This window comes from Maylandia zebra, linkage group LG5, assembly GCF_041146795.1.
Source record: "Maylandia zebra isolate NMK-2024a linkage group LG5, Mzebra_GT3a, whole genome shotgun sequence".
NCBI lineage: Eukaryota > Metazoa > Chordata > Actinopteri > Cichliformes > Cichlidae > Maylandia > Maylandia zebra.
The window spans coordinates 16,702,326-16,725,393 of NC_135171.1; the positions used below are offsets into that span (position 1 = coordinate 16,702,326).

The following is a 23,068-nucleotide window of genomic DNA, read 5'->3' on the forward strand; positions in this document are numbered from 1 at the left end:
AGAGAGCAAGAGCGAGAGAATCAGTACCCAGTGCTTGATCAATGGAAGGACACGGTGTACATGGATTGTTATAAGATATGACATGAGGGTTAATGGCTGTTGGGACAGAAGGGGAGTGATACATGGGTATGTGTATGTGTGACAGTTACAGGAATAAAAGAGTGAGCGCATGTGCGTATGCATCAGTCACTGGAGTGGCCATTTCGAGCAAGGTTAATGTGTACAAGTTAATGTGCAGAATGAAAGCGAGGCTAACTGTAATCAGTCAAACCTATATGATTACACCGAGGAGCCACTGATGGAACGAGACCTCGAAAAGCTCAGAGTAAGAATTACGAGGGCACGGAAAGCAGATTTCTAATTAAATCTGCTGTAAATATTCAAAAGTGACTTTTTTGGTGTAATTTCCTAAAGAATCCATGACATAAGATTGCATTTATATCCCAGTGAAAACTGGCAACACTGTACACCAGATATAGAGACGCACACCGTTTCTTGCTTTGCTCATTTCTCTGTAATTCCATTATGTTGTACCAATTTGATGATAGGACGAATTCAATCATTTTACCAAAAAACTGATAGTATCTAACAAACGTCATATTAGTACAAATTAATGAACAAAGCTCATTTGTCTTAAAAAAAAAAAAAAAAAAAAGGCACAGTGGACACAGAAGATTTCACAGAGCTATTGAGAAGGTGAATGTTAACTATAACGTCACCTTTAAATAAACCAGCTACTTATCTGCTGAAAAATCCTCATGCATCATACAACCAGCCTAAACCATTTTGAGACGACACTAACCTTAGTTTGGCATTTTGGGAAATGCCACCCTGTCTCTGTCAAATAACAGTAACTAAATCTGTCTACCGGCACCTCTAAAGCTCACTGATTATTATGTTATGTTATGCTTGCTCGTTTAGTCTGAAAACAACAACATGACATTTTAACAGCGGGTTACGTGCCAGGCCATTTCTTGGCTGCACCCGACAACTTTGCCTCGCTTCACCAAGTTAGAGTGGGACACACAACCTTACACTTTATTTTTATACCAGTGAAGACATAAATCTAATGTTTAGGAGGTTTTTGAGTTCTGGCCATTTTACAGTCTTTCTGCTCAAGTAAGATATCTGTGTGCACTGAAACAGGAAGACATACCTGGACTTCAGACATCGTGACAGAAATATTTCTCGGCTGAACAGTTAGCTCCACACACTGTCTCTGGTCAGAGGCAAACCTCTGAGGCTCTCCTGCCCGCTCACAGTGGTCCTTACGTGAACATCTGGGAAACAGCAAGACAAGAAGCGAAAGATTAAAAAAGATGAAAAATGTATAGTAATTACAAGAAGAAAGGTAAGGAGAACGGGGTAAAAGAAAATGAGCTTGACAAGAGGTGAGAGGAGGAAAGAGGCAACAGTGGACACAAGAAACTGTTAAACTAATATGACAATCATATTAAGATGATAAACACACACAGCCATCACAGTCACACAGAAACGGGAGCAATAATAAAAGACAAATAGGCTAATAGCTTCCCCCAGCCATTACTGTAGGGCTTTAGATCATTACCTTATTGGTCGTGACATTTGTGCAAGAACTGCCAAGCTACAAGACCAATCAGCTCGCCTCATCTTTTCACTTTACAGGCCCACCCAATTCACACTTCTCAGGAGATGTACAGGCGATCGTTAAAGTTTCCCTGAACACTAAAAAATGATGCAATTTCCTACCAGATGCATATCAAAGGGGTCAGCAATTTCACCCACGCTTATTAAAAGCCAACTGATCGTGCTAAAAATCAGCATTCAGCCCCGTATCGTAGTGGCTTTACTATAAGCAATTCATAATGCATTAGCTATCACTTTCACCTTTGCGCTAACAACATCTGGTCCCAGCGGTGAGAAGAAAATGCTGATGCAGCGTACTGCAAGTCCTTAACAATAATAGAGAGCCAGAAAAAATGCTAACTGCTTCCTTCATACAGCGGTGCCCCCATTCCCTCATTTAGTTAGCCTTCACTCACGGTCGGGAAGAAAAAGCTGTCACCAAGCACCCACCTGAGAGTCCCTGACATACACACACTGTAAGGCATTAGCAGAAAGTAGAAAGATTTGTACACCTTTTCTTATTAGGAACCCTTTTCCCTTCTACTGCTCTTCTGATGTGTGCGACTGTGTATTCGTGTGAATGAAGCGTTTCCCCCGTTTCAATTCCATGTGTCCAAATGGCGGGCTGTCACTGAATTAAGTCCATCATGACTGTATGTGTAATTTCAAATGTGTGATAGTCTCCTGAAATGGGTAAAAACAAGTAGTTTGTGTATGTGCTTGTGCATGCCTTGAGGAGAGACGGTTTGGTGATACGTACTATAAGTTTAATTAATGTAATGAAGAGATGGCTTTACGCCCAAAGCTTGAGGCATTCCAAATGTGGTTTAACATGCCGTCACCTCTCAATAACATGCAACTGTTCTCGCCTTACAGTGTGTGCACACAAACCTTCCAGTCAAACAGAAAGAATGACGAGATTGCAGGTAAACAGTGTTAAAATGTATCACTACACTCTTATGAGGGCTAAGCTCAATTTTCCGACTGCAAATCCCTCTATTACATATCTAACCTTAAACAGTAATCTTATAGCAAACAAGACTTAATCCAAAAACCAAAGACTGACAAAGAGACTAATTCTAAAATCTGTAAAATCTGTTCCTGCAAAAGTCTGCAGGTGTACAATACCATGCTCACACACACAAAACTGGCTCAATAACACTGAGAAAAATAGTTCTAATAATGTAAGCTGTCATGTTCTGTAAGTATTTATTGGAAGCATGCAGCAGCTGTAAAATTTAAATTTCCTCTTGAGTGATAATTAAAGGACTAATTTAAGCTTGTTAGAAGAATTTTATTAAATCTATAACAAACATTTACAAAAGAGCTGTTTTGGAGATTAGGGTGTCATCACAGTTTGTTGGGTAAAAGCCTACTAAGTATAATATAAAACTTTTCAGGTTGTTGCTTCCATTCCTAATGTGATCTTCTGAACTAAAACAGCCAACACTGCTTTCTCTGCTATCTACAGTGTAATGCAATAGGCTACATATGAAGTGCACCAGGATGGAGTATGTTAATACGTGCAGCACTTACACATTGTGAAGAACACACCATCCACAGTGAGGGTCTCTGGAGCCCAAACACTCCCCGCAAGTGGTGTACTGCTCACAGCTCTCTACTGGAACTCTCACCACCTACGGAGAGACGAAGCAGGGAAGAGAGACAAGAGATATAGAGCAGGGAGGCAATTAGTGTCTTCACAATCAAACTCATAAAATGAAGAGTATATTCAGCCGGATGGAGGTAAGAATTTGACAGCTTATCAGACTCCTATTTAAAAAATGCAATCAGCAAACAGTTAGTGTGTGTTTGTCTCAGTGTGTGTGTTCCTGAGAGAGACTAAGTGCTAGTCGGTGAGAGGTGTATATGTGTGGGTCTTTGTGCTTATATGTGCTGTGGTGAACCATTTCAGCAATGTGTGACAGCCTCCAGTCAAGCATGTACAGGAGAGGCCTCGCAGTGCATCATGGGACAGCTGAAAGGTGAACATGATAAAAGTGCTGTGATTGACAGGTGACCTCAAAAACCAACAGGAGGCAGAGGACCAGAAGGACAGACCCAGTGTGTTTGTGTGTGTGTGCGTGCGTGCGCACATGTACGAGGGAAATCTGTACAAAGCCTGTGCAACAAAGCTTTAGTGCATCAATGTGACATTACTCGCGCTGTGTGTTTGTGTGTGTGTACGAGTGTGATGATAGTCTGCAGATGTTGCCTACGAAACCAGATTAAGTGTGCAAGTTTAGCCCTCCACTTCAGTTAAAGGTGACGACAGATTGTTCACAACACGGTCCCAGTGAACGTGAATGAATGCATGTGTTTCAAGATATTAAAAGGTTGAGCTTGTTCAAGAGTGTGACACACCCCGAAAGCAAATGCTGAGAATGTTAGTGGGCAACAAAGTAAGCGTGTGTGTTTGTATCTGTTGCAAGTGTCAGCACCACATCCAACTTCTCTTCACCATTGGGCCCCCAAGTTGATGATTTGCTGGAAGCCCATTTCATGATATGTGTGTGTGTGTGTGTGTGTGTGTGTGTGTGTGTGTGTGTGTGTGTGTGTGTGTGTGTGTGTGTGTGTGTGTAAGAAAACGTGAGTGTGTATCAAGTTGCCACTGCAGACACATGCAGCATAGAGAGGGCCAGCTGATCACTAAGTAAAAGCATTTAACAATCTTTCCCCTGGGTAACACTTTCACATCACACAGACAGATTTAACCATAAGAACCTCATCCAAGTGGTATGTGGAGGGACTAAAGTGGTGTCTTTTTTATGAGGTAGGGATTTGGGGGGGTTGGGGGGCAGAGCGATAAGAGAAAAGAAAAACACGGAAGAGAAAAGAGCAGAGGCCTGAGGCTTAAGATAAAGGTGGTTAGCAGCAGGACGGAAAACAGGTGGACAAAGGAATAGAGGAGTGAAATATTAAACTGGGGCCAGGATTCCTCTGCAAGCTGCAAGTACAACTGAGATATGAGATAGATGTGACATGATGGAACTAATTTCTGCTTCAAATGCCTTGCGGCAAACTGGCTTTGGGGCTTTGTGAAGGCTCACAGGACAGAAAAACAAAAACACTTGACACTATACGCTATCATAGCACTTTCTATCCTCTATTTCCTGAGTGCATATCTATTTGTTTACACTATATGATTCTTGTGCCTATATCACTGTTTGTAGCCATCATCCTGAGCACCTCATCTATTAGTCAATGTAGACCTCAGTACAGTAGATGAAATGACGCAAACAAGATATGGTGCTGGACTGTAAGGCAAACGAGGAAGGTGGTAATCTACTGGAAGTGCTGGCTGCATGGATGAGAAGTCAAAGAGAAGTCTAATGGAAGACAGTGCGAATTGGCAAGGACATTTTGCTGAGTAGATGGGATATGGTGGCAGACGCCTGCTATGTGTCATTGTCAAATTGAGTGTGAGTCTAGTTTTCATCTGCAAGGAGAGTTGAAAGAAGGATGGAACAGGGGACTGGGTCTTTTGGTGTCTTTGATAATAAAAGAATGACAGAGGGGGAAAGAAGTGTGAATGAATTAAGACATGATGGATAGAAGGGGAGAAAAGCAGCTTGAGTTTAGGATATGTGATTGGACACCTTATAGGAGGTCTCTATGACTCAACAAAAAAAATAGGAAATCGAAAGGAAAGAATTATGTGTTCCACATATACCAGCCAATTCCTCCACTCACCGTAATTCACCGTAATTCACCGTGACTCTGATTAAGGACAATGATCCACATAAATCATACTAACGCTACGGGTCCTTGGTGAGCTAGCATAATCTTATCATGGCCCTGTGTAATGATAGGTATGACCTATTGTTCACATTCGTTCCTACAGTAGCAGTGGTGAAGACACTGTGGGCTCAGCTGAGTGGTAGTGACTCAAATCGTAGGGAAGAAATTAAGAAACTATAGTGGTTGTTTTCCCCAGTGGGTAAATAAAATGCTTTCCAATAGCTATGAAAGTATGTGTATGACGTATGATACAAGAAGATACAATAAAATAAATAAATAAATAAATAAAAACCTTAAAAAGAGGTCAGTTTCTCCCTCTGTTAGGAATACAGGCACACACACTTATCCTCACTGTCTCCCTCTTCCTATCTCTCTTGATGGCTCTTTTAATGAAAGCCAATTCCTGACAGCGCGCCACATTACTCCTTTAAATGACCTTATAAACCAAGCCCGCCATCTCCTCTCTCTTGACTTCTCCTTATTTACAATAGCATCCACTGCTGTAGCTCAATTCTCCTTTTCTTGCTCCTACTTCCTCTGTTGTCAACCTTCTACCCTGACCATATCACAATGCCATGACATCTCCTTTCAGCTATAAACTTTCCACCTTTCCCCTTCAATCTGTTTTTACAGAGCGCTATCACCTGCTTTTAAACGTCCAGCTAACAGGCTTTGTGACGGTCACCCCCAAAACCCAGAGGAACTGTAAAGCTTTCAGCGCAGCTTTTCATTGGTTGTAAACTGTAAAGACATAAAAGGATCGGCCTTGTTGCGGCTTCTCTTTTTTTTTTTTTTTTTAAACATTCAAACACAGAGAGAGGCTGGAGAAGAGGAGAGAAGGAGGGGGTGTAGCTGTAGATGTCTGCAAGAAAAGAGACTGGGTTATACTGTCAGGGGGCCAAGAAGAAGAAATCACTGCTTGTTTTCAGTTATTTTCAGATAAATACTTGAGACTGCATCATAATTTGGCAATGCCTGTGCCTCACTATAGAACCACCACCAAATCTCTCGTGCTTAACACTACTTAAAATGGCTGTAATGCTGCAATTCAGCAAACAGTAGAAAGTGCTGAAATTTGATTCTTACAGGAAAGCCTTGTGGAGCAGGGAAAGCATATATTTTGGTTAAGTCTGATAAACTAGAATTAGAAGGTATTGTTACATTAAAAGGAGCAAAATGAAATAAAACGGCTATACCAAAACGGGTTATAACATAGGAAATGTGAGGTTAAAATGAAGTTAACACATAGGAGTTGTTTTTAGGCAGCATTTAGCTATGATGAAATGTATACAGGAGTAATTGCTTATATGCTTAAACTTAATTGATTAAAGTGGTTGTTTTCTTTTGGAGCTTTTAGTAGAATAGGCTGGTTCTAATGATTTTTTGTTAAAAAGGTGGACAGTTTGTGCACAGGATGTTGATGATCAGATAAGGGAAAAATAGAGCGAGCAACCGGACGTAAAAGCAGGGCTTAAAGAGTTTTAAAGGGATGAGTAACGTTGAAGAATATATATAAATACAAGTCAATAAGTTAAGAACATAATTAGGATCATGCTTTTGATTACAGAGTCCCAAATAGGATAAGTTAGGGAGGTGCAGGAAAAGGTGTTTTGTTTCCTTTGCAGAAGATCTCGGCGACCACAGGAGGGGCGAGGATGCTGGAGATCTCGAGGCCTCATGAACCAAAAGAGAGGGACCGAGAAAACCTAAGCTTACACATGGAGTGTTCTCGAATGGGAGCTGGTTGAGCCAGAGGACGGCTAGAGAGGGTCTGAGCGAGGACACAATGTATTGCGACCTCTGGTGTTCCAGAGGTCGAGAGAGGGAGTGTGGAGCAGGGAAATTATTTTACTGCTATTGTTAAATAATCATCATTATTACCATTGCATTAATAATATAATCTGGAGTTTATATTGCATTCAGGGGTTGAACAGTGTGTGTCTTTCAGAAAGGCTAAAAGTCACAGGCTGACAGGAAACAGGCTTGCAGAGAGTTTGCAGAAGCAGGAAGTTATTTTGAGCAGCAGGCTAAGACGAGGCTTTAACAATGTAACAGATAGCTTTAAGATGGCCTTAAGATGTTTATGATGATGTTAATTTTGTATTTCAGATGCAGTTATAACTATTTTATACACAATGCATATCTGTGCTTATTAAAGAGTTGGAGCTCGGTCAATTAATTGGGGGTTGGAAGCTTTGTTCGGCGCGATGTCCGGACAATCTATTGTGCAAGTGACTTGGAGCCATAGAAGGAATTGCAGTACATGCTTACAAAACACTTATATATCAGGTCATTTCATATTAAGGTTTTAGTAGGGGTTCTTGATTAAAACATTTATTTAGTAGAAGACATACACATAGTCTCAGTGAGCCTCTGGTCTGGTGAAAGGTCAGAAGTGCAACAGGTGAATTGAGAAAGAACATGTGAGGTCGTGACACACACACATGAGTTAGATTTATTTAGAGGAGAGATTAGTCGTGTCTCGGCAAGAAAGAGGAACAATTCACTTTAAGACAAGAACGGAAAGTACCAGCCATGAAAATAGAAGATGATCTTCTGGGTTAAAAGTCATTGTGGTGTTGATCTGATCTATGTATAAAATGTTTCTGTGACGCATGAAGGGGCGTCAGTAAACAAGCCCTGACGGTATAAAATCTGTGTATGCTTTGAGGAAGTCGGAGATCACTTGCTGTCGGCGTACAGAGTGTTCTTCCCACACGTGTGTTCATTAAAATCATTGTTTGACCAAGAGCTCCTGGACCATGGGTGGTTTGTACTCTCCCTCCTCAATTTTGAACCTTAACAGCCTCAAAAGGTTAGCTTGAAGGACATCACTGGGTCAATTTTCCACAGATTCTTCTTAAATGCACACAGCTTTTATCAAAGCAACAATAGAAATCTCAAACACGTGGCTTTTTATTGCTTCTCTACTTTCATCTAAACTTTGTTCTGTGATCTTTACACAAAAAATAACTACACAACATTTTCCTTGAAGTTTTTTTCCCTTTGCCAACATCTTGGGAGCAGAGATGGGGAAGCAAGGGAGAAAGAAAACAGCAAGATGAGTAGGGTCAGCTCCTCGTCATCATTCTTCTGTGACTTCTTTTCTCTAAGCCGACATTAACCACACCTGCATTCTTTCAATAACTGTCAATCAGCGTGCACTCTCTCCCGGTTTAATCTGTGCTGGCAGTGAATAGCTGTGTGCAACAATGAAATCAATACCCATCCACACAGCCACTAAACACTCCAGGAGGACACAGAAATAGAAACAAAGACAGATACAACTATTTGTTAGGGTAAAACTTCACTAAACACATTGTGGCTGTCATTACTTTGCAGTGACAGTAACTGGTGTTGTCGTCTTCTGCTGTGGCAACAGTGTATCATCCCGGCAACATTAGAAATTGGAGTGCTGAACTCCCAGTATATCCATGCAAGTGAGCCAGTTCTTCAAGTGCTAGAATACCAGGTCAGGAGAGCAAGTGTGTGTACATGAGGGCGGGGGGGTCGTATCAAAGGCTGGGTTAGCATGTGTGCATTGACTGGATTGTAAGGGGCTTACAAGATCAATGGCAAGCAAGACTAGGCTTGATGTGTTGACTGATTGGAGATAAGCAGGAAAGCAAACAAGACTGGCACTGACAAGAAAGGAGAGATGCTGTAGATGGCTAAGAAATGCCAAAGTGAAAGAAACAAAATGCAAGAAGCAACAATCGCGGTGTCCCATCAGAAACTTATCTGCTGTCACATTGTTTACTGATAGATGTCGAAATACTACATAACTGTTAGAATTCAGTGATGTAGCAATACAAAGAGCCAAGTTTAAGCCTTTATGTACGGCAAGAAAGCTGTAATTTTTCTCTCAGTACAGTATTTTTTCACTTAGCACCCTTTGACTCATTCCCCTCTATCTATTATTTCTTTTATATTGTGCTTTATGTGCCGTTTCTTGTTTCTGAACAGTTCGACTTCTCTTTCACCCTCATTCTTTATTTCTTTCACTGGACTCAGATTTTGTTTTCTCTCTTCTGAAACACACTGATGAAAACAAGAAGCAGGCCTATATAACTATATATTTATTTGCCATTTGCATTTGTGTATGTTATGAATTCAAGGATGACAGCTAAAATCCAAACTATCCTACAAGGCATTTGTGTTAATTCTGAAGTCAGTGCAACAGTAAATCAGCAATATGAAATTTTGAACCAACAAAACAAAAGTGAGAAAAAGAAAAAAAAACTTTTAAGATCTGGGAACCAATCTCTCTCCATCAACACCTTCATCACATGGACTTTCCCATCAGCTCTTCTAAAAGGAGCTATTCTCAACAATAAGTCAATATACTCTCAGTCTTTGTGTATCCATTTGTCCATTACACTCTGTCCCTTTGGTGAGAAGGAGCCCGACAGAAAGAGAGAGGAGACAGAAGAACGAAGCAGGATGAGGGAGTAAGTGGGGAAAAAAATAGAGACGAAGACAAAGCATGAGACAGAGATTGAAAAACTGTAGAAAACAAAGAGCTGGAACAAAGAGACTGTAAAGGGAGAAAAAGAGGTAAATGTGACCGGCTAAGGTAGACAGGCCTAGGGGTCTTCTAATTAAGTGAGGATGGGAGAGGCCGTCTGCCTGGTAAATGACTCTGTCACTTTAGTAAATGGACTTGGTGAGGAGTGAGGAGCCACACAGCTGGCATTTCCATTAGCACTGCCAAGCAACCCACCACCACAGAGAGAGAAGCAGAGAAGAGGAAGAGGGAGGCAAAAAAGGGGGGACAAATGCTGCTTTTCTTTATTTGCGCTCACAAGAGCTGCTGTGTGGAAGTCATGCCTGGGAGGTGTATAACAGATAGTGTTTTTGTGGAGAGAGAACCTAAATCTGACTGATTGGCTTTGCCTTCATATGCAACCCGTCATTCAAAATTTGTTACCGATATATATTTATAAAAAGCTACAGAAGTCCAAAGACGTGTTCAGACGTTTTTTGGGGGTGTTTTTCAGATCAATAATATATTTACACGAAGTACTGAAAACACTATGTATGGTGTAGGTGAGGGAAATGCCAAGGCAGTGTGGAGGAAGCCGCATACACGGCTCCCACTCACTATTGGCAAATACACAGAACTAATAAGTGTGCTATTTGCACATCAGCTGAATCAAATGCCACAAAAATTACTTATAAGTTTGTGATTTAAGTGAGAAGTAAGTCACAAATGCAAAACGTACAGAATTTTCTATTTGAAGACACTGCAACAGTACGTACAAGCCAAGTAGTATTCCTTAAGGCAAGTGCAGTGATCTTCACAGGTCCAATTTGGTTTCACACATTTTTACTGAGAACTAGATTTCTCTCTTTCCCTTAAAAGATATGTTTGCCAAAAATGCAAATGAGTTGAAGTGAAATAAAACAATCAGTACTTACAGCCCCGCTTATTGTGTGCAAATGTCTTTCTAGTTCCATTTATCAGCGTCGTATTCTTTCCTGTTGTAATTTATGACAGTAAAACCAGAAAGAAAACGTGCTTTTCTGCTTTTCCACTCAGCTTTCCCCCTATTTGATACTTTATAACCGGGGTCTGACGAGGCCTGCTGTGCATGAATCTGAAAAGAAATTTGACTCAAATTCAAAACAATTCCCTGTGCTGTCATGCATGAGCGACATTTCATTGTTCTACTCAGTGTGACTTCTGGTTAATGCATGAAACTGAGTAGTATAGTGTGCCACTAGGAGCAGCACCATTGGCTATACCAGCTGTTGATTGGCCTCGTTCAAATCAGTCAGGGCCATATCCCTACACCCAATCACCGTGAAGCAACAGGAGAACAGCCGATTGATAGTGATTGAGAAGGAAGGCGAGGAGGGGGAGAAGCCATTAACCTCCCTATCCATCTCACCCTCTTTTCTAACCATATCAGTCGCTCTATCACACCATCCTTTGGGAAAAGATGGTAAAGTATAACAGAGAAAGATGAGAGAAAGACAGAGCTATCTAGTGGCAAGTTAGACTTCCATTAGGGCTGATAGCATCACACACAAGACAAGTGTCCAAGCACACTTTCTGATGAGGCGCGCACACGTTCAAGACTATTGCAGGGATTTAAAAAAAGAAATGCAACAGTGAATGATCTGATATGAACAAGGGCAGTGAGAGGAAAAGCAGGAAACACAATTAAGAGAAAAAGAGAGAAAAAGAGATAAGTGAGGTTAGAGACACTGAAACCATCCCTGCCTGTGTAATGATGCCATCTTGGCCAATTTTGTCTCATGTCTCTGAAGGATTTACTAATATTTCACTCAATTTTTTCCCTTCATCAAGTCACAAAAGAGGGAACTAGAGGTGCAACAGACAATTTTCACAGTAGTTTATTCTGATTATTTCCCCCCCACAGTTAAGTCACTGGTTTGTGTAAAATATATATATATATTTTTTTTTTTAATGTAATCAAATCACCATTCAAGCATGTCTTGATATACACTGGCCTACTGAAATATTCAACCTTATTAAGAATTTGTAAAAGCACTCAGATGATCCATCCATAAATGTAACACAATACAATGTGTTGTGTAGTTGCACAGCAGTCATTTTAATTACAGGTGTAGGTGCTTCATCCTGAGTAGAGAAAGGTGTAGTATTGGTTTGCACTCTTGTAATTGAGTGCCATATATCTGCATGGCTACATGACCAGCTTCCCCCTATTCTAGTCAGTGTACTCCTTTCTCTGCCTCAATGCACCAGGTCTATTAACATTTACATAACAATGACCACATTCTTGCTTAAATTCTGTGTGTAGGACAAATTGACTAGTGACTGTGTACGTGTGCTTAAGTGTTTGGCATAGGATACAAGAGCTCAGGGATCAACATTAAGGCTTATACAGGACAAGTTAGATTTTTTTTTTCCAAGCCAGTGAAAAAGAAATTAATTTGCTCTACCATACACGTCCAAAAAAACAAAACAATTCTGTCTTCATATTATGTGACATGGATTACTTGGCTTTTGGTTAAATAAGAAAATGTTTAATTCAGAATATCAGTGTGGAAACCAAGCAGAGTTTGTTTGTGAATAAAACTAAAGAAATAAAGCAGCGCTAAAAACTTGAGAAAAAAAATGGTTCTCATCCTCTCTTCATTTACTGCATGCTACACTTACTCTATGGATGATAAAACAAAGTGTCAGCCAACAATGGCTAATGTTTAAACACCACATTATGTGCTTGTTAACTTCAGGAGTTCCTCAGTCAGCCAGAGTTTGATAAATTGTGGAAAATTAATCTTGGAGCCATTTAGAACCGGCTGATTAGCTGTATGTAGTTCACTAAAATGTCAGCTTTGATTGATACAACGAGCTGCTTATTATGTATGTTGATGTCAGTTTGTGCTAATGTGTTTGCTAACGAGATTGGCAGCGAATCAGTAATATGTGAATGTAAACACACACACACACACACACACACACACACAGAGGGGATTGATGTCTAACAAAACTCCACGGATAAGATGCTACTTGATGAGGCCCTCCTTGCTCAGAGAGCTAACAACACAATACAGACCATTGTTTGCTATTGTAGGGACTCAAACCAACAGCTTGTGAATGTCACAAGAACTTTGTCTGCGAGCACATCCAGTGTAGGACTGCAGATTCCTTGGAGGGATGCAAGTCTCTGTGAAATGTGGAGGGGGAAATCTCTTTCAAATACTGAATGGAGATTCGGACAATGGTGTTAGCCCACACACACAAAAATATACTCAGATCAGCCAAAACATTGAGACCGCTGACAAGTGCAATGAATACAACTGATCATCTTGTTACAATGTAATGATCTACTGGGAACCCAGGGTGCTGGCATTCATGCGTATGTTACTTTGACACGTAAAACAGCACTCAGTTGTATCAGCACCTCTCCCAGGGCAGGGCGATGTTCACCATGAACACCGTAAAGTGGTGGCCTGGCTTCAGAAACTTCACAGATCCCAATCCAACTGAGTATCCACAAAAGGTGCCAGAACAGATCCAGTCTGTGGAAACCTCACCCCACAATTCACAGGACCCCCAGGATCCACTACCAGAGGATACATTGCACATGCCCCAAGGACTCGAGGCTGGCTTCAGTGACACGGCCCATCAATGTATGTTTAGAAATAATGTTTGAAAGCTGAGTTTCTGTCCAAATGTATAGTCATATAAAAGTAAGCAAGCTGAATCAATGCGAGTCTAACAATCAGAGGTGCCTCCCTGACACAACAAAGGTTGCCTCATGCATACACAAGATTTTCCTCCCCTGTATCAAGCCTTATAAGGCATTATTGCTTGTTGCCTTCTCACACTTCAAATCCAGTCCCTCATCCAACACCAGAGCAGATGAATATTCATGCTTTCAGCAATTAGCCAGCACCACACACTACAGCACCATAATATGCAAGAGCTGCCATCAAAGACGCAAGGATATGTGCGCCCATGCGTGTATAACACTGAAGGGCTGAGTCAAGGGTGCAAAGATGGACAGAGCAGCATCTGTGGCATCAAATGAAGCCACAGCTTCATTGACCTTTTTGGCTCCAAAACAAAAGATGAGATGATTTGAAGACGGGAAGACTTGACTGAGCCAAAACACCACAAGACAATTTCCCCACAGAGGGAGATTTGCACAGAGCAGGGGCTTCAAAAAGTTTGGGTTGAGTCAAAGAGCTACATTGTTCTTCTTGAAGTGTTGAATATTTTTGTGAAAAGAAAAAAACTTGAGCAAACCAGCAGCACTTAATGAGCCTGCTAATCTGCATAAAGTATTTTCCCGTTTTTGGTAATAACAGGTTTTAATATGTTTATGTGCAATGTATACATGCACTGCTTAGGAGTGAATGACTGGATGTCAACTGGGAGAGACACTTTTGTACATTTGTGCATGTGAACAATGTGATTAAAAAACAAATAACATGCACCAAGTAGGGCTGCCACGATTAGTCGACTAGTCACGATTATGTCGACTATTAAAATCGTCGACGACTAATTTAATAGTCGACGCATCGTTTGAAGCTTTGTAAGATCACAAAGGACGCAGGAATGAGTAGTAGGATTTAAGAGTGTAATAACGGACTGAAACAGAAGATGGCAGCACTGCATGTACAAGGATGCCAGCTGCCGTTAAACCCCGAAGAAGAAGAAGCTGTGTCCCAGAATTCATAGCGCAGCTGTCGACAATGGCGGCAGCTAGTTAGTTTTAATGTTACTCTTATTATTCTTTCTGGGTCACAAAATAAACGTTTAACATATTTTCAGGCGAGAATGTAGCTGTGGAAACCTCAAATATCTGCTCAGTTTATCAAGACACCACATATTTTCAAAAGCGCTCCGACATTTTCGGAGACGTCTGTTACCCACTAGCTCGTTAGCTAGGCGGGGGCTAGGCTAACTAGAGCCGTGAGAACACCGGACTCCCGGCAAATCGTTTTCAAACCCACCGCCGTCTTTCGCTAGTCAGGTTAAACATATATATAAGTCACTTAGATAACTTCAAAATGTTATTGTTTGGCTTTCTTTAGTATTTTATTTGTTCCTGAGTAAATCGGTTTGGCTGAGATTAAAGTTATAGTTTTTGCACAGCTAAAACTGTCAAGCAGACAGCTGATTATCAGAAGTGTGAGACGCTCCAGAATATACTCCGGTGTCCTGTTATATTTTAGAAAGCAAGGAGTTTATTAAACTTCACCGAAACAATCTGCAAATTTCATTAAAAATTAATAAACTACCATCTTGTCTTTATTTTTAGTTAGCACAAACACTTCAAGCTGTAAGCTAATGATAGTTATATAAGACCAGATGCTGCTGGTGCAATAAGCTGTACGCTGTACGTCCAATGGATGATGATCTGATTAGTCGACTAATCGCAAAAATAATCGGTGACTAGTCGACTATCAAAATAATCGTTTGTGGCAGCCCTAGCACCAAGTCCATAAGAATCATACAACTCTGACTGCAGTGAGAAATAAGCTGATCTAAATTTCCTGCAATAACACACTGTCTCATCAAACACACACACACAGCAGGCCGTCCTATCCCGCTGTCATATCCTCCATTGATAATAATGACAGTGATGAATATAGCTGGAACAGAGCAAGTCATAAATCACTGGGCCTCACCCCTAACTGTGACTCACCGCCTTAGCCTCCATTTGTGTGTATGTGAGTGGGTGAGGGCAGAAGGGTGGTGGAACTTGTGGTCCACGCATCAGTGGATATGTCCAGTGACACCTTAATGTGCTTGGCTTGTCTGAGGAACCCCCGCAGGCACCCAGCCACACAACCACACACACACACTCCCAGGGTGAAGGCAGGGCTGTGTGTCTATCTCACTAGAAAAAAGGGGGCATGGCTATATTCCTCATGCAAACTAGTTGTGTGTTAATGTGTGTGCGTGAGTGTATCAGCATCTTTTAGCAAAAGCAGGCCCTCCTACCCACCACTCCATGTATCTATCCCACAATTTTCCACCTTTGCCTCTTTAAGAACGAGAGAGTATGAGCGTGTCTATCTGGTGGAGAGGGGGGCCATGGCAGCGATAGGGGGAGATCATTAAAAATACGGGAATGGGATCAGTAGAAGGCATTTGAGAGGGGAGGACTCAATTTGGGCTTAGATGGAAATATCAGAGTGTGTGTGTGTGTGTGTGTGTGTGTGTGTGTGTGTGTGTGTGTGTGTGTGTGTGTGTGTGTGTGTGTGTGTGTGTGGCAGCAAAAGTGAAGATTTAAAGAAAAAATGTAGTGGTGGGGGCATGGTGGGATAGATGGAGGGCAGAGGATAAAGATGAGGGTAGGATGGAGGGTGAGAGAAGGCAATTGCCCCCTCCAGTCATTAGCGCTGGATAGGGGTTTTAGCTATAAGGTCTGGAAGCCACAGCCCCCCCATTCTGCTTAACCCAGGCCTGCTATCCATTAATGGGGATCAAACGCACAGGGAGATGAAGCTCTCTGTGTGTATGCGTGCACACACACACACACACACACACACACACACACACACACACACACACACACACACACACACACACACACACACACTTGTTTACAAGACTGTGTGTGTACATAAAGTGTGTGTAATCGAGCATATGTTCTGGGTACTAGCGCCTATAAGTAACATTATGGTTTTGTGTGTGTGCCCTTCATGCCCTTAGCTGCTTAGACATGTGCTTTGTTCTTCTAGTATGTGTGTGCATTGGTGTGCGTTTTCTACTATGTTACTTCTTTCCCCAATCATGTGCTTAACCCAAAACTTGAAAATAAGTGTCCCCTCAAAATATATGTGTGTTACCATTAAAAAGAGCAGCACATCCCACAGCTCATGTTCCTTTCTTCTGTGCTCCTATGGTCAGGATTATAATCAGAAACCCTATAGGTATGTACCTATAGGGTGCAAGGTGTGTATACATGTCCATACTGTATGTGTTGCACTGAGTGAATCAATTTAATGGGAATGAACTTCTTTGACTATAAGTTAAGTTTCCTGAAGTAGACGAACTTGGTGTTGTATCTTGCCCCAGCGTGCAGCTGGGTTTGGTGACGAGCAGCTATCGAACTGATGGATGATTGTGATGATGGGGTGTGTGTGTGCAGATGGAGCCTCACATATGTCATCAAAAGGTCATCTGGCTTGAACAGAGGTATCTTCAGCCAGGACACACAGGGCTGTGATATAACATACTGTTACACTCATAGCACAATCTGCATTTAAAAAAATTTATCTACCAAGCCCCAGCCATGGCAGTGGTTATACAGTGACCATTGATGATCCCACTGGGTGTCAAACAGGCAAAGAATGTTTCCATTTTATGGCCTGACTTTGATTTAAGCCACCTACAGAATCAGCACCTCTGAAAAAGCCTCTCACAGAGCAGACCTCAGATACATCTCACCCATTTTCAATTCGACAGCCTATTTTAGGTCTATTAAATACAGACATATTCCCATCATGTACAACCCCTTTTTTTCTTTCCCCCTCCCTCTCGTTTTGCTTCCTTCACTCACCACACTAATGAGACAGAAGAAAAAAAAAAAAAAACAACAACCAGGGAGCAGCTGGAAATGGGGAGCAGCAGAGATGCGACATGCTCTCTCTGCCTCCTCCCCAATCCCCCCAACCCCTTCCTCTCCTCACCATCACACTAAGAAGAGTGCGCGCGCGCACGCGCGCACACACACACACACACACACACACACACACACACACACACACACACACACACACCATCTGACCTATAACTCTCCCTGCACTCCCCATGTATGTAATGTCTGGCTTATTAGTAGAGATGGCACGATACCACTTTTTTATGTCCGATACCGATACCGATATCATAAATTTGGATATCTGCCGATACCGATATGAATCCGATATAGTGTTTTTTAATCAACAAAACTGTTTTTTAAATATCTTGCTGCATTTTGTATAAGTTCATACTCAAGTTTAAAACAACAACTACACTAAAGCTATTCTGTTATACCTGTATGCAAAAAAAATGTTTCATAGTTCAGCAATACTGATCAATCTAATAAACTTAAACCTACACCATCCTCCCTATTCTGGTATTTTAAAGAGTACTTAGCATAAATATTAAGCAACCTAACTAATAGGGTTCCAACTCCCAGCAACAACAAAAATAAATAAATAAAAAATAGGGAACCACCCCTCACGCTCCACCTCATGATGCTTAATCGACGTAATCAACCTTAATTTGATGCAGTGTGAAAAAAAATGCACAGAAATCAATTATTTTTCAAGAAATATTAAATAGATTCAACATCTTTCTTCAACAAAATTGCAGACTGCACAGATGGTACCTTCCCAAAGGAAAAAGTACTATAGCTTACTAGGGTATATATATTAGACTTAATAGTTACTATATACAGTAATGGACTTCTATTCATTTTGCATCAAATTAAAACTTTGGGTGTCAGATAATTATTTATTAAAAGCTCGACATTTTAAATGAGAATAAGAAAGAAAAGTATGTCTTTGTGCCCCCTTTTCCCTGTTAATGCCCTATCGGCCCCCCTGGCTAAACTTTGCTAGATCCGCCCCTGCACAGTTACCAGCGTCAGCTACGTAGAAAAAGATCCTCGAGTAGAAAGTAATATTAAATACATTCTAACAACAGCTGATCAAGCTTAAACGTGCTTCTGTTGTTCAGCCGCTGGTTTCCTCTTTCTGGTGCAAAGTGGGCCAAAAGCAAACTAGAGACACGGACTCACGACAGAAAAGCTGATCAGCTGATCGTTAAGCAGTTTCATGATTGAAGTAGCAGCAAGAAGAGGCAGTCGCTCCATATATCGTTTGTTAAGCTTAACGCAGGAATGCTTTACAAACATTCAGAGATGGACTTACACACTTGCTTTACTTCTCTCGGGGATAACTTTGTCGGAGATGAAATGCCGGGTTGCTAGCGAAGCTCCAAATGCTATCCAGAGCACCGACAGGTCCCGCATGCCACAGCCGCTCTATCACGTGAGGCATACTGCTCCGACGTGCTAACGTTCTGAGGTGAGTTACGGCGTGTTGCAAGTTTTGTGAGGTGCTTTCGTGATATTTAATGGATCGGATTACATTTTTTATTTTTCTCCGATATCCGATCCAGTAATTTAGGTCAGTATCGGACCGATACCGATACGTAATATCGGATCGGTCCATCTCTACTTATTAGCAAGCCATCATGGTGGCGATGTTTGTAGCTGGTGTGAATGTGTGTTGGTGTGCAATGAAATCCAGTGGGGATGATTTGTGTGAGTACAGAGAATGAGTGTAGAGTTGGTAGGAATGTCAAAAAATGCACAAGGGAAGTGTGTTCTGGACATTTAGTAACAGGCTGCTCTACAGGAACTATTCAAACATGCAACACAACAAAAATAAATGTTAGTATTTATGAGTATGTACCTTTGGCAAATACTGAATAGTCAGGTGCTGGATATGGAGAATTTGAATCCTAAAAACTCTTACATGTATCACAAGTAAGAGTTTTAAAAAGTATGTTGTCCCAGCAGACACTATGTCGAAAAAGTATTGCAATGGCAACATGTCTGCTGGGACTGAATGTGTGTCCTAGTGTATTTGTTGGACATGAACTCACCTGTCTGTCAGTCAAAGTGTAGATGTACTGCTGGTCTGGGCTGAACAGCATGTCTCTCAGTAAGGGACTTCCTCCTTCACTTACGGTCACCTTCTCGTATAGCACTGCTGGACGGCTGGCGTTTATGGAGTTAACCAAGATCTGCAAAAAAGAAACACACGGGAAAACTCATTTGGATATGAAAACAATAAAAAGATGATGCAGAAAAGTGATGTACATGAATACAGCAATAATATCAGACAGCAGCTGCTTAAAAAACCCCGTGCTTTTACAGTAGAAACCCTTGAAGCTAAATAAAAATAACTTGTTGCTTGTAGAGAAATGATGCAGCGTTAATCCAAGTGGACCATTGATGCACAATAAAAATAAACACACGCTTAATTCCTCTAGATTTGCCGCACAAATAAAGGAAATAAAATGGTGACAAATTTATCTTCATTTTCACATCTCCCTTTAAATATCCATGCTAAATAAATAAATAAATAAATAAATAAATAAAGTACACTCAAGCTGCACTTTTTTCTACAAACCAAAGTTCAAACACACTAAAGTGTCTATGGATGTTGTTCCAGCTGGTGAAATAAGCTGATTTCACTTCAACAGTAACAGGTGGTAGTTATTATAAGGTGGGAGGCATGAAATTATCAAAATTTTGGAAAAAGGTTGAGAGCACCTGTTCTACAGAGCTATGTAAAAGGCTTAATTGAAAGGTTGTGTTAATAGCAGTATTGAGTCTCGTATAATTATTGCGAACACAGATGTGATTACAGAGGTAGATGCATGGAAGGGAACAATATTGACAGGATGGTGCTGTTATCATGACTATAGACATCTTTTGTTCAGCACCTGGGAGGAATAAACTTTAAAAATTATGAGCAAAAAATAAAAAAAGTTAAGTATGAAAACAGTGTGGTCCTGTATAATGATAGAAAGCATAACAGTGAGTCACATCTCTGCATGTGAACAACAACCTGATCACCCAAAGCACCTGTAGACAAATATAATACAGAGCAACCAAGTCAGCATGTGCACAAACATGCATGTGAACGGATGCTCAAATTTTTCTTTGTGAGTTTTGGCAAATAATTTGCCAAGATATGGAAAGTAATGGAGCAGATACAAGATAGGAGATTGGCTTGCTGGCGTGGCTGTGAGCCAAAGTCATCTCAGCAGCAAATGAAAAGTACAAAGCAGCGGGGGGGAGGGCAAGTATCAGCTCTCCATTACCGAGCTTTGTCGACTCGCACTGCTATCAGCCCACAGTGACAAGGGAAGGACAGCAGGCAATGACTAGCTGGAAAATGATACTAAATTCACACACTGACAAATAGGTTCACATCCAGATAGATGAAAGAATGATAAGATGACAACCCACACACCAAGTGATAGCTATGCAAGCACTAGTTTGATTGAGATATATATATATGCACACACACAGGAAAAAGAAACATGTGGGTGAACAATGAACACACTTTGTGATGAAAAAAAAATTATTTACAGTTTTGCCAAAAGAAACCAAGGGCAACAATCCCATTATCGCTCTCTGCTGTGTGCGTGTACGCATGTGTGTATGAGTGTGTGTGCCAAAGAGAAGGGGAGAGAGAGATAGTGAGATAGAGTGAAAGAAAGAGCTCATAAGGCTGTGATAAAGCTCTGGAGATGAGAGGAAATATGGATGTTATTATCTAGATAATAGGCCCGTAAACAAAGGATACATTTCATTCACGGATGGTTCGCATCTAGACGAGTTTGCACACGCACACAAACACACATACCAGCACATAAGGCAACACAATTTTTAAGTGCAGACAACCAGAATAAAGAAAAACAGCTGCTGATGCACACAGAGGTGAAAGAATAGCTTTTGTTCTGTGCCCTCTATGTATCATTTTTTCCCACTCCCTTAAAAAAAATGAGACATTTCCATTGGCAGCCATATCTATCTCTGGATCCGGCACCCAAGTCCAGTTCACTGGCTAATGACCAGTCTGAGCCTACACTGGTTTTGCACACACAAATGCAATATACCACAGAGAATGTACGTCTGTCTTTCTGACAGCCTTCCTATCTTCTGTTTGCATCCATCTGCTTGCCAGTCTGTGCAAAATCCAGCCTGCAAAATCCCCAAGTTAAAAACCAGTCTCTTTTCTGGTTTTAATATCAGCTTAGAAACAGGGACTGAAACATTGAATCTGACAAATAACACCTTTTCCCCCCTCATCTTTGTTCTGCTCAGGTTTTCCCCCTCTCAGGATGCAGTTCATCTACAGTGCTAACATAAAAAAAAAAAAAGTAGTGTGCAGAGAGAAACAACGGTGAGAAAGATAGAAAACAGAAGAGTGGGTGAGTGAGAGTGGGTGACCTGCGGGGGGAGAGAGGAAAAAAAAAAAGGTAATAAATCATTTCAAATCAATTCATTCCACAAGTGCAGAGTGCGAGGCTGCCCAGAGTTACAGGAAGAGAACAAAAGACTATGGAATATATAAGCTGAACAGATGGATGGAGGAATGGATAGATGGATGGGATACTTAAAGAAGATCTAATTCAATCAAACTGAGCTGCTATGTCTGGAATTCGAGGTTACGCTCTAATAACAAGGTTAACATGGCAGGGTCTGTGCATTTAGAAGGGTTTAAAGCTAATACAAGGGCTAAGTGTGTACAAATACGTGTGAAGATTCCTGTGTGGGTGTCCAAGCTCAACGCCAGCGTGCATACGGCTTGATTTTCAATTGATCTACAAGCATTTGTAGAGTGATAACATGTAGAGATGTTTTCTCACACATATATAAAAATCACAGATTTATGTTTGCATCAGCTTGCATGCACAGCTCTTTGTGTGTGCCTATAAGCTAAGTCAAGAAATCAATGCAATTGTCAGTAATCAAGCGGGAAGCTGTTGCTGTCTGATTGTGTCCTCTGTATTGCTTAGCTTACCATTAAGTCCTTGATGGATGAATCTACAGAATGATGCTGTGCTTGTATTTTCAAAACAAGCCCCATCTCTACTCTCTACATGTATAATGTAACGTTAATAGACTTTAAACACATTAAAGGCACTGTCTTAAGCAACGGTGAGGGAAAGCAGTAAGAGGAGACAGCAGAGAGAGGAAATGATGCGGCACAAACGCTGCTGGAAATGAACCTTAGTCTTTGTCTTTCTGTGGTTCTGACGTAAACAGTCTATAACCTGACATTTCATAACTTTCTTAAGTGCTATTCAGAGTACCTCCATGACCAAAATAGGCATTCCTTCCTGTAGTGATAATGTTTTGTCAGCTAAAATAACTGAGAATACATAGAAGTGAAGAGAAGATGTTTTTACTACATCTGTTCCATGAGGAAGAAAGAAAAAAAAAGGAAAACAGTGGTTTTACAACACAGAAAACAAATCTGAATTCTAATATTTAAAACATTAAATAAGAGACAACTTAAACGTCTAGTGTATCCATAAATTTCTAACCTTCCCCAAAAACTATTTTTACAACACTGATACTTCTCCCTCTGGCAACGTGTCGCTTGATATTCAAAAACCATGCATAATCCCTGTATCAGAAGATGAGATTGTAACCAAATAAACCAACAATTTACCAGCTCCATACTGAAACATTCCAAA

General features: G+C 40.9%; 1 protein-coding gene across 4 annotated transcripts in view; it reads right to left on the bottom strand.

The window, feature by feature from the left end:
• The window catches only part of plxna1b (plexin A1b), a 188,602-nt gene that overhangs the window by 80,701 nt on the left and 84,833 nt on the right, over positions 1-23,068 (bottom strand). For all 4 annotated transcript variants that reach the window (XM_004545182.2, XM_004545180.2, XM_004545181.2 and 1 more), the window contains exons 4-6: positions 19,454-19,594; positions 3,142-3,242; positions 1,157-1,280 (exon numbers count right to left, since the gene is read on the bottom strand). In XM_004545182.2, the coding sequence (XP_004545239.1) occupies positions 1,157-1,280; positions 3,142-3,242; positions 19,454-19,594 (366 nt within the window). The remainder of the gene's footprint in view (positions 1-1,156; positions 1,281-3,141; positions 3,243-19,453; positions 19,595-23,068) is intronic.